At 45.9% G+C, this 12,403-nt stretch overlaps 1 protein-coding gene across 1 annotated transcript in view; it reads left to right on the top strand.

Moving 5' to 3' along the window:
• Positions 1-12,403, top strand: part of LOC310773199 (enteropeptidase-like) — a gene marked incomplete at both ends in the record, with an annotated part of 66,079 nt that overhangs the window by 35,814 nt on the left and 17,862 nt on the right. Inside the window, 4 exons of the mRNA XM_083633097.1 lie at positions 682-768; positions 1,323-1,376; positions 4,697-4,838; positions 6,384-6,565. Coding sequence (XP_083489223.1) covers positions 682-768; positions 1,323-1,376; positions 4,697-4,838; positions 6,384-6,565 — 465 coding nt within the window. The remainder of the gene's footprint in view (positions 1-681; positions 769-1,322; positions 1,377-4,696; positions 4,839-6,383; positions 6,566-12,403) is intronic.

Below are 12,403 nucleotides of genomic sequence, written 5' to 3'. Positions count from 1 at the left end.
AGGAGCAGTGTTGGTAGGGTTATTTTTTAAACGTATTCTAGATTACTGAAAACATGTCCAAAATCTAATTTGTAACATTCTATTATATTAATCAAGTAAAAGTAACATTCAAAATACTTTGGATTCTTTTTGGAATACTTAATTGTCTTGCTGAGCCCATTTGTCTAGGCCACTCTGATTGTATGAAAACGCTATGCGGCAATGCGGTCACGACTCGCGACGTGCACTCACCACGACACACTCAGATACATAGTATCTCAACTTTTTAGAACACCGGAAGCTGTGAATCGCTCACCATCCAAACAAATGTCCAGGATCTACGGGCGATAGTTCCGTACTCTCGTATTTTATAATTATAATTGGCGTGAAGTTTTCTGAAAGTTTAATCTTGCAGTTAGGGCAAAGATTCGTTTAAGTGAGCATTTTGGCGTGGGCGTGGTTTCGCCTAAACTGGGTTGCAAAAAGTATACATGCTACCTGGGCCATTAGGCTACCTGCCTGCCAGGTAAATACTGACATGTGATAGGACTACTAATATTATAGGAATATTGTAGGAATATTATAGGAGGAATACTAGATCATACTACATCGATATCATTATGTCAGCTTCAGAATTGGTCAGAAGGGCTGCTGTTGCTTATTACAGGTGTCAGAGTGTCAAACAGCATCTGTGTGTTTCAGCTTGTGGTGTTCGTCTGGTCTCCATGGAAACAGGTGGCACAGGATCGTCTGAGACCGACCAATCAGCAGAGAGGAGGAATGATCAAGGTACCAAAAACAAACTACAACTACGCATCCCAGAGTGCTTTGGGCTTAATCAGAGATACCTAATAGACTACACAGGGTTTCCACTATATACATTTAGCTGCAGCGACAACCCCCCCCCCCCCCCCGCGCTGCTAAATCATTGGTCCCTGCTGCTTCAAAATAATATATGTCATGAAAAATGTCATGAAGTCAGGCCAACTACTAATCTAAAATATAAGATAGCTTTAGAATCTTTTTTTTTTTACATTTTTATTCTGTTTGGTATGTTATATGCTCTCTCCTGATCCTAAATATAGCTGAATCACTTGGTCAAGTAAAAAAAAAGTTTATAATCATTTTACAAAATGTCTATGGAAAAAAGAATGGCGGATGAAAGCCCTTGGTTCGTATGCCTAAACCGAAAGAGGGCATGACTTTGGACCTCTATAAAATGGTCTCTGGCTTTATCATGACTTTGACTCCTCCTATCAGGTGTCAGCATGGTGACTCCTTCTCATTTTGCTCCTATCATGTGTCAGCATGGTGACACCTCCTTCTTGTGCTGCTCCTACCAGGTGTCAGCATGGTGACTCCTCCTTCTTATTCTGCTCCTATCAGGTGTCAGTGTGGTACTGTAACTCGTTCTTATTCTGCTCCTATCAGGTGTCAGCGTGGTGACTCACTCCTTGGCTGCATTTCCCAAAAGCTTCTTAGCGCTAAGAAGCTTCTTTAACCCTTCGGCTCCCGTAAGAAGCAAACACATTTCCCAATTGCTTCTAAGATGTTCTTTCGTTAAGAAGGCATGCATTTCCCAAAAGCTTCTTAGCGCTAAGAAGCTTCTTTGACCCTTCTTAACTCATTGAGTGCCAATGACGACTATCGTCGTCAATTCAAATAGTAACGTAGAGTGCCAATGACGACTAAAGTCGTCAATTGCGTTTTTTGACGGTGGGGCGTGGATCAAAGCCTGATGCATCTCCTGTGAAAGGATGGGGGATGTCGAATGTGTAGAAGCTATTTTACGGACCCATTAGGTGGCGACAGTGCTCTCCAGATTACAGAAAGGTGAGGAAAAACAGCAGAAGAAGCCCCGTGATGAAACGGAAACCGATGCTGGAGCCAGAGCCGTATAGATTGCTCTGGCTGGAGCTAACGTTAGCTGCGAACAGCAGTCAATCCGCTCCCACAACTGAGCCCCTCTGTCTCTGCTGCATAGTTTCTCCACACGATTAGCCGCCAGAAAAGCAGCACCCGACGCCGAAGGGCCAAACCATTCTCAGCAGTCCGGTTTGGCTTTTCGGTGTCGCGCTGGGAGCCAGCGCACAAAAACGGAGCGCTCCGAAAATAGACGCTGGGTGCGTGTTAGGCTGTGTGTTAGTGTGGGGTTGAGTTTCTCCCAGCTCCGCCGGCATGCAGGCTGTGTGTTGGTGTGGGGGTGAGTTTCTCCCAGCTCTGGCATGCAAGCTGTGTGTTGGTGTGGGGATGAGTTTATCCCAGGCAGCTCCATGCAGAGATTCGTCGCCTGACGCAGCTAGCAGAGATTCGAGCAGAGCCACCAGAGACACTCCCACAGAGGAGGAGTTTGCAGTTGAGGGGGGTGGGGACAGGGCCGATTTTACCAACGGGCTTACCCGGGCTGAAGCCCGGGGCCCGGGACATCAAGGGGCCCAAAAAAAAAAAATAATAAAAAAAAAATTTTGGGACCCTTGATGGTTTTTTTTTGGGCCCCCTGTCCAGGGTCTTCGCAAAAAATGTTTTTTTTACTGACGGCATTCAAATTTTTTTGCAGAGTAATAACATCCACTGTGAGAGGGTGTCCACCCGCTATGCCGACCACTCGCAATGCCGACCTTAGGTTTAGGCGTGGGGGATGGGAGAGGTTAGGTTTTGGGTTAGGGTCTGGGGGAGGTTAGGTTTAGGCGTGGGGGTGGGAGAGGTTAGGTTTTGGGTTAGGGTCTGGGGGAGGTTAGGTTTAGGCATGGGGGCTGGGAGAGGGGAGGTCGGAACAGCGAGAGGAGGAAAGGCTCACCCACTTGACATTGATGTCATTGGAAAGTGACATTGTTAGAACATTGGACTTCACCACTCTAGTCAAACGCTTTGCCACGGCAAAAGTCAGGAAGAAGACATTTCAGGTACGAACAGACTTGAATACTGCTTGATTGATTTGTGCAATAATTGTGAGAATGTGTGTGTGCACTGTAATAATAACAGCAATAATAAATACTAAATAATAATAATAAAAGTGCTTGTTGTGACATCTCAGTGGCAATGTTTTCTTTCCAATCAGGCTGTTTATGAAAGAACATGATGGCTAAACCTACAGTTTGTGTTTGTAAGTTAGAATGCTAACAGGAGAGCAGGTGGTACATGAAAGTTAGTGAGAAAAGGAGAAGATACTGAATAATGACATCACAACAGTATAATCCTAATGTTGATTTAAAATGAGATATTCCTTTAAATACGGCTAAAAAAGGTTAAAAAAAAACAGGGGGGGGCCCTGCAGAGATGAATAGCCCAGGGGCCCATGAAGTGTAAAATCGGCCCTGGGTGGGGATGCTGTTTTATTGAAGGAAATTACTGTTCAGATGTTTCAGGTCAGAAAATATTAGCTTCAGAGTCAGTGATTTGCTTGAAATGCTTAATTTCACAAAAGGCTCATTATCTCAGCTTCTAGTCTGAAACGTCTGTTTTTGGTGAAATCAACCTATCTTCTCCGGCTGATAACTAAAGAACGGAAAATGATATCAATAAACTTTTTTTTGCTGATGATACAATAGAGTCTCATCGTTCTTTGTGCGTGTTCGGTGTTTACATACTAATATCACACAATATTCTGTGGGCCTCGAGAAATCACTGAAAACGCTCTGAATGGGCTGGCACTGGGAGCATCCGTTTTCCAAAAGTGGCTGGCACTCAATGAGTTAAGGCTCCCGTAAGAAGCCAACGCGTTTCCCGATTGCTTCTTAGCCTAAGATGATCTTTCGTTAAGAAGGTTTTGTAAGAAGGTTCTGGGGCATTCTTAACACCTTCTTAACGATGAAACACTCGCAGATTCAGCCGCGTCAGGCAAAAGGAGATAATAATATAGTGTCCACTGTTGTGTTTTTCCCTTTTTCCTTTGTTTCATGCACCCTTTAGTGTTTAAAATTGGGTTACTTGTGTTTTAAATGTTTTACCGTAGGCTATATTCCTCTAATCAGAATGGATTCCTTTTATAATAAGAATGTTGTGGAGCACCTTTCACAGAACCCTTCTTAAGAGCCTTCTTTAGCGGTGTTAAGAAGGCGTTTGGGAAACACTTCTTTGGAGCCTTCTTAACTCCTTAACTCCTTAAGAAGCTTTTCTTTTTTCTTTTTTTTCGATTTTGTATCCCATTTTTATCCCCCATTAGTGCTAATTTAATTTATTTATCCTGGTTGCTACTCCACCCTCTGCCGATCTGGGGAGAGCCGAAACTGGCTCCATGCTTCCTCCGAGACATGGGCAGTTAGCCAGCCAATTATTTTCACCTGACAGGGGAAGCTTCACCGGTAGGACATAGCACGTGGGAGGTTCACGCTATTCCAACCAGTTCCCCTCCCTCCGAACAGACGCCCTTAACGACCAGAGGAGGAACCACATTAGCAACCAGGATATTGCATGTTTTGGTGAAGGGGGTTCCTATATGAAGGAAACCCCCGGGAGGCACGGGGAGAACATGCAAACTCCACACAGAAAGGCCCTTTTGACGACCCCACCCGGGCGGTGTGCACTCGAGGACATGCGCACGGGCACGCATTCCTTCAGCGTTCACAACGTCCCAGGTGGGAATCGAACCCAGGACCTTCGAGCTGTGAGGCGACAGCGCTTACCACTGCACCACCATACCCCCTGTTAAGAAGCTTCTTAACACCTTAAGAAGCTTCTTTGTTGGGAAACGCAGCCCTTCTCATTCTGCTCCTACCAGGTGTCAGAGTGGTAGGCGGGGTGGATGCTGTGAAGGGGGCGTGGCCTTGGATGGTGTCTCTCTATTGGAGGGGCCGTCACGTGTGTGGAGCCTCATTGATTGACAGCGAGTGGCTGGTGACGGCTGCACACTGCGTGTTTGGGTGAGAGACGTTTACTTGTGCTAAATAGGTTGGACTGACGAATGTCAGTTGTTGTTTGTATTGCATGTTTTATGTTGTATGGTTTTGTGTGGACCCCAGGAAGATTAGTGACCATGACAGCGGAAGCTAATGGGGATCCGAATAAAGAATCAAGACTCGCATCAGATTTGCAGCTTGGTCGCCAGAGTAAAATGTCACATTGTACGTTTCTGCAATCAACGGATAAATAGAATATCACGTTTCTGACCAAAAATGCATATTACGTGTCCAGATAGGTGTATACAGTATCAACATTATAGAGTCTGCTATTGTCAGCTGTCCACCTTCGGTCAGGACAGCTGAATCACTGCCGATCTTTCGGAAAAGACTAAAGACACACCTTTTCAGGCTTCATTTACTAAAGGTTTATAACTTACAACACATTTGTATATGTTAACATAGCATTCATTAATCATCTACAAATGTATATTCATGTTTTGTAAATGGTTAGTTCATCATTAACTAGGGGTGTCACGATACACTCAGTTCATGATACGATACGATACACGATATTGGGTTCACGATAACGATAACAATTCTTTTTGCGATCGATTTGTAAGTTGAGGGGGCATCCTCCATGCTAATTTGAGTAATTTCACCATTTTCATCCTCCGTGTCTGTAACGTCCCTCGTCTGTTCAAACAAAGCAATGAAAAGGAGAGTGAGCATGCAATCAGATGCAGATCAGTGCCACCATGTTCAGCTTCTTTTTCTCACGATATGATATTTCATCTCAACGATACATATTGTCACGTTTTGATATCGCGATATATTGTGGGACGATATATTGTGACATCCCTATCATTAACTAAAGACTTATAAATGATTTACAACTGAACGTTAATATAAAGTGTTACCCACATTTCTTGTTATCGATACATGCTACCGCACCCCCTCCCCCCGCCCACTGGCAGAGAGAATACGGACCATTTCCAGCTGTTTCTAAACACAGACTCCTCATGTCTAGAAAGGTAAAACCGGAAAATGTCCAGCTAGCCAGAGCAGTATATTTTCCGGTTCCAGACTTGATCCAGACTTCATGTTTAGAAGAGGCTCATGTTGGCCTCCCACTTGAGGCCCTGGGAGATTATGGATCCTATAGGAACTTGTAGGATTCCACCGTAGACACAGTGCTGTTGGATATGGTGAGGGGGTGTGCTTTTATTCACTTACAATAACTTCTCGGTGGATTATATGTATTCTAAATTGAAGAGTGGCGATAATAGTGGTGATAATCAGGAAACTTTATATAAACATGTTTTTCATAGAGCTCGGTTGATGACTACAAGACAACTGCACACATCTACCGTCGCACATCTCCAAGTAGGCATGTCAATTCCTAATATTCGCACAAAAGTAGAGGATGGAAACGCGCATAATTTCGCCTTTTCTTTTGCGATTTTCTGAAAATTCTGTTACAAATGTCCGATACATTGGGATGGAAACCCAACTAATGTGACAATCATAATCAGTATATTCTCTAACATTAACCCCTTCCTTCCACAGTAAGAACCTTCACCTCCAGTTCTGGGAGGCAATGCTTGGGCTGCACTCCCATAGCAGCTCAGCAGACGTCCAGACCCGACGAGTCGATCGGATCATCATCAACAGACATTATAACAGACAGACCAAGCAGGCTGATATTGCCATGATGCATCTCCAGATGCAAGTCAACTTCACCGTTGGCGGTGAGGAAACCTCTTATGTCTCAACTCTGCAGAAAACTAAGCCTGGCTTTACACCCGCTCAGTGGCCTTGTGGTCTGAGTGTCCGCCCTGAGACTGGGAGGTCGTGAGTTCAATCCCCGGCCGAGTCATACCAAAGACTATAAAAATCGGTCCCATTTTTATAGTCTTTTTTATAGTTTATTGCCTCCCTGCTTGGCACTCAGCATCAAATGGCTCATTTCCACCACATATAACGGCACAGTACAGCTCTACTCGATCAGTACAGCTCTACTCGATCTGGTATTACTCGGCTCTACTTGATATAGACTCTGTTTCCATAGCAAGTTTACTTGCCTCCGCCCACACCTGGTCATCATAGTGAAATGAAAAATGAAAAAAAAAAAAAAATCCATACACGGAACTTTTAAACTGATTATGAAATACTGGTGCCTCTAAATGACCTACAGTGTACATGGGCAAATTTGACAATCGGCTAGGAGAATGGATATCACTTTGGTGTTACTCAAACTCACATGCATGCACTGCGTGGGGACGGGAGAGGCGCTACGGGGAGAACCCCAGCGGCAACTCAACAGGCAAGACCGCAGCTTCACCTGCCGCCTAGCGGAGCCAACTACAAAGGGCTTCCCGAGGAGCGGACTTTTTTCTCTCTCAAAACAATTGAAAACCACCGCATGTTAAAGCTGAGCAAGGAGATCGATTTTATTTCACCAGAGCCGAAGGCAGCAACACAAAAGAAATAACTTCTGGAAATAACAGAAAATAAGGTAAGCCCCACTAAACTGGTATCCAGCATTGACAGTAGATGCCTACAGTAAACACGATTCTGCCTGACCAATCAGTCGTCTGCAGTGTTTTCACGTCACCGTATGGTACCGGGTCCACAGCCCTAGAACCTCAACAGAGCAGGGACCAAAAGCAGCACGACTCAACCCCGACTCAACCCGGGCTGTCCACGTTTTTGATCGGTGGAATGAGACAAAAAAGCGAGACGAGCTGTGCGGGGCCGCGTTGATACCAGCGGTGGAAATGGGCCAAAAGGGTTGGAATTGGGGGGTTAGATCACCATATGATTCCCGAGCGCGGCACACGCCGCCGCTCACCGCTCCTCCAGGGGATGGGTCAAATGCGGAGAACAAATTTCACACATTGTGTGACAATCAGTGGGACTTTACCTTTACCTTTACACGGTGAAACTTTCGTGCAACTTTAGTTCCAGGGATGCCAGAACTAGGGGTGATTTGGTCTCTTCAGCACCCCCACTGTCATAGAGCTGTAACTGCAAAGCTATGCCAGGTACTGTAGTGCCACATGCTTCAAGTGAGTGATCAAATGAGAGCAGAGAGGAGTGTTGAAATATACCTGGAACCTATAGGAAAATGTTGCACACCTTTTCGTTCCATTTGCGTTGAACACTGTCACATGAGGAGAACTGTGCACTCCGCATCAGCGCCTGTATTTCATCATTCAGTAATTAAAGATAAAGTGTGTGAATAGAGGAGTATAGGGGAGAAAACAAAACAAATTAAAAATCTGAGATAACAACCTCTCTATTAGAGAGCAGCTCTGGCATGGCACCTTTAATATTTAACTCAGCAGCTCTGGCATGACACCTTTCATATTAACTCAGCAGCTCTGGCATGACACCTTTCATATTAACTCAGCAGCTCTGGCATGACACCTTTCATATTAACTCATTCATGGCCAGTTTAGGACTGCCAATATTTAGCACAGGCCAAAGATTTTCATAATTGTTGGTCATCTTTCAAGACCCACAGTAAATTATCTATTAGCACCAAAGTGATTTGCAATACCTCAAAATGAAGATGTACGTCTCTGGGTTCACCAGAAAAAAAAAGTGAGCTTTTAGCATGTTCTGTACTCTACTTATAGCAAATTATATACACCCTGTTTTCACCAAAAAGGTCTCTGAGAAGATAAATTGCAGAAAATTGCATTTTTGTAAAGGACACTATCTCAGGCAGAACTCGCTCTCAATTCTTTTATTTTGAACTGTATTGACATCAGACATGTAAATTTTATTCGTTATGACACAAATGACAAAAAAAAAAAATATATATATATATATATATATATATATACATGAAGTGCTTTTTTTACATTCAACAATACAGTTTACTCAGTGTGAGTGAGTGTGAATGTGTGTGTGTGTGCGCGGGGCCCATGTGTGTCTCTTTACATTACATTACATTTCGTCATTTAGCAGACCTAAATGACCGTCCTGACCTCATTCTGAGATGTGGGCTCACAATCGGCTCCTCATCTGAAATAAAAGCAACATATCCTCAGTAAACTATATAATCACATTTAGTACAGAGACAGTGTAGTGTACTAGTGTCTCAGTAAACTATACGATCATAGAATGCAGAGATCAGTGTAGTCTCTCTCTCACACACACACACACACACACACACACACACACACACACACACTCCTTACCGCGAGATCATCCGGGTCCTGTCGCATTGGAGTCCAGTCTTCCTCACCCTCACATGGAAAGTGGCCGTGCTGCTTGGCTCTGTGTGAAAGCAATTTCTGTGGCGAGGCTGCTGTTCTCCTCCTCACAAAGTTGTGACTCCGTCTCGTCTCTTTCGGGCTGGCACACAGGAACGGGGTCCAGGGACCAGGATCGATCATGTTGGTCACGGGTTTGACTACCGCGAACAACTGATCCATGTCCGCTGCCCTGCAGCAAGGCGACCAGCTCGTGCAGCGCGCCGAGGGGCGTTTCAATGGCGTTTCTCCTCTCTGCACAAGGAAGCGTTTCTCCGTTTTCTGTTCTTTCCTCCTGCTCAATTTCAAAACAACAGCTGCGGTATGTGTTTGTTCACGTGTTGTCGGCTTGACTTTGAGGCCAGGGACCTGATACCATGTCACAGGCTGGGGAAGTCTTTGAACTACGCGCTGCACTAATAAAAACAAAAACACGTCAAACACGTCATTGGCTGGGAGGGCTATTCCTGATAACACGTTAAAGACGTCTTTGGCCATGAATGAGTTAAGAGAGAAAGAAGTTAGTTCAAGAAGGGCCCAGATGGAGCCTGAAAAGGTGTGTCTTTAGTCTTTTCCGAAAGATCGGCAGTGATTCGGCCGTCCTGACCGAAGGTGGAAGCTCGTTCCACCATTGAGGTGCCAGGGACGAGAAGAGTCGCGAACGGGATGATCGACTTTTGAGCGCCCGTAGTGGAGGAGGGGCGAGGCGTCCTGCACTGGTGGAGGAGCGGAGGGAACGGTGAGAGATTTGGAGCCTGGCCATAGATTGTAAGTACTGGGGGGCTGTCTGGTGTACTGCCCTGTAGGCCAGTACCAGTGTTTTGAATTGAATGCGTGCCGTGATGGGAAGCCCGTGAAGGTCCCGGAAGAGGGGAGTGACATGAGAGAATTTGGGTTGATTGAATACCAGACGGGCTGCAGCGTTCTGAATGAGCTGAAGCGGTCGGATGGCTGCAGCCCCAGGGGTGCGTCTCCAGCCCCTTCTGGTACGACCTCTACAACCACGACTGCGTGGCGACTCAAACCTCTAACACCATCGTGAAGTTTGCAGACGACACAGCAGTCGTGGGGCTGATCTCGGGGAGCGACGAGACGGCCTACAGAGAGGAGGTGGGGGCCCTGGAACAATGGTGCCAGGACAACCACCTCTCTCTGAACGTCTCCAAGACCAAGGAGATCATTGTAGACTACAGGAGGGGGGGGGGGGGGGCGCACACCCCCCAATCACCATCAACGGCACAGTGGTGGAAAGGGTGGACTGCTTCAAGTACCTGGGAGTCAATATCCACCAGGACCTGACTTGGGCCGGCCACACCGCCACTGTTGTCAAAAAGGCCCAACAGCGAATACACGGACTCAAGCGCCTGAAGAAATTTTGGCTAAGGAAAGAAATCCTCAGGGACTTCTACAGAGGCACCATTGAAAGCCTGCTGACTGGCGGCTTCACCACCTGGTACGGGAACTGTACCACCATGGACCGCAGGGCGCTACGGAGAGTGAGACGCGCAGCCCAGCACGTAACAGGATGTGAGTTGCCAGATCTGCATGAACTGTATAAACAGCGGTGCCTCAGGAGGTCCCTGAAGATCATCAAAGACACAAACCATCCCCACAACAGCCTGTTCTTCCTGCTACCCTCAGGGAGAAGATACAGGGTTCCGAAAGCACGCACAAATCGATTGAGGAACAGTTTCTTCCTGCAGGCCACGAGACTCCTTAACATACACAAATAGTGTAGTAGCCGTACTGTACCGCACTGTAGCTGCTACCATTACGTATGTCTAATGTTTAATTGTATGTTTAATAAGGAATATGCTATTTGCACCTGTATGTCAAATACGCCGAATTTAAAACGCAGAGTTTAATTGTATGTTTAATAAGGAATATGCTATTTGCACCTGTATGTCAAATACGCCGAATTTAAAATGTTGAATCACGTCTAAAGTATGCACACGACACGCGCACCTATGTGCAGTGAATATGCCACTGTCTCTGACTTGTCTTATCACTATACTGCCTTATTGCTTGTTGTGTCTCTTGTTGTTTTTGCACTCATATGCCCTGTTATACTTGTCACTCACTCACTCACTCATCCCATGGCCTAGAGGGCCGTAGGGGTGTCATGGTGGATGCTTGGACAGTCAAGGATCTCCATCGCTCACGGTCTTCAGCTGTTCTTAGCAGGGTTTGGAAGCTGCGGCCAGTCCATTCTTTGATGTTGTCCATCCAGGACTTTCTCTGCCTGCCTCTTCTCCGCTTTCCCTCTACTGTCCCGTGTAGGATGGTCTTTGACAGGGAGATGTGTCTTGTGACATGGCCATACCAGGCCAGTTTGCGACGTTTTACTATTGACAATAGAGGTTCCTGGTCTCCAGCATGGGAGGTCACTAGCTGTCTAACATAGTCATTTGTCCGGTGTTCTTTATATGAAATATGTAGCATTCTTCTGTAGCATTTGCTTTCAAAGGACTGTATCCTACGCTCCGTGTCCGCTGTGAGTGTCCAGCTCTCACAGCCATAGAGTAATGTGGAGAGAACAAGTGACTTGTAAAGTCTGACCTTCACTGGGAAGCTGATGGTGTTGCTTTTCCAGATACTGGCCAGTCTTGTCATGGCTGATGTTGCTATGCCGATTCTTGATTTGATCTCCTTTGTGGAGCTGCCGTCTTCACTCACAAAGGACCCGAGGTATTTAAAGTCCCTTACTTCCTCCAGTGTTTGCCCGTTCATTTTGATGTTTGGTGGTGGTAAGTGATTGTGGCTGTTGACCAGAATCTTACTTTTCTCTGCACTTATCTCCATGCCATATGCTCTCGCCGCCTCTTCCAGTCTGGTGGTGAGTTCCTGGAGTTCAGCCTCGCTTTTTCCCATAAGGTCGATGTCATCAGCGAAGCGCAGGTTGGAGATGGGTCTTCCCCCGATGGTAATGGAGGTGACGAAATCTTGGAGTGCTTTTTCCATGATGTTCTCCAGGAAGACATTGAACAAGACAGGGGAGAGGAGACAGCCTTGGCGGACCCCGATTGATGTTTTGAAGAGTTCTCCCATGCTGTTGTTTATGAGTACTGCACTGCTTGAGTCCGCGTAAAGGGCTTGAATGACCTGTATGAGATTATTGTTGAAGTTGTAATGTCTGAGAACCTGCCATAACCCTTCATGCCACACACGGTCAAAGGCTTTTTTAAAGTCAATGAAGTTGTGGTACAAGTCGTGCTGGTGCTGAAGGTGCTTCTCGATCAGTAGTCTGACGTTGAAGATCTGTTCGGTGGTGCTCCTTTTTGGTCTGAATCCTGCCTGTTCCTCTGAAAGAATTTCCTCTGCCTT

This window comes from Poromitra crassiceps, assembly GCF_964638095.1.
Source record: "Poromitra crassiceps genome assembly, chromosome: 1".
Lineage (NCBI taxonomy): Eukaryota > Metazoa > Chordata > Actinopteri > Beryciformes > Melamphaidae > Poromitra > Poromitra crassiceps.
The sequence above is the reverse complement of the archived record's forward strand: the minus strand, read 5'-3'. Positions and strand labels throughout refer to the sequence as shown.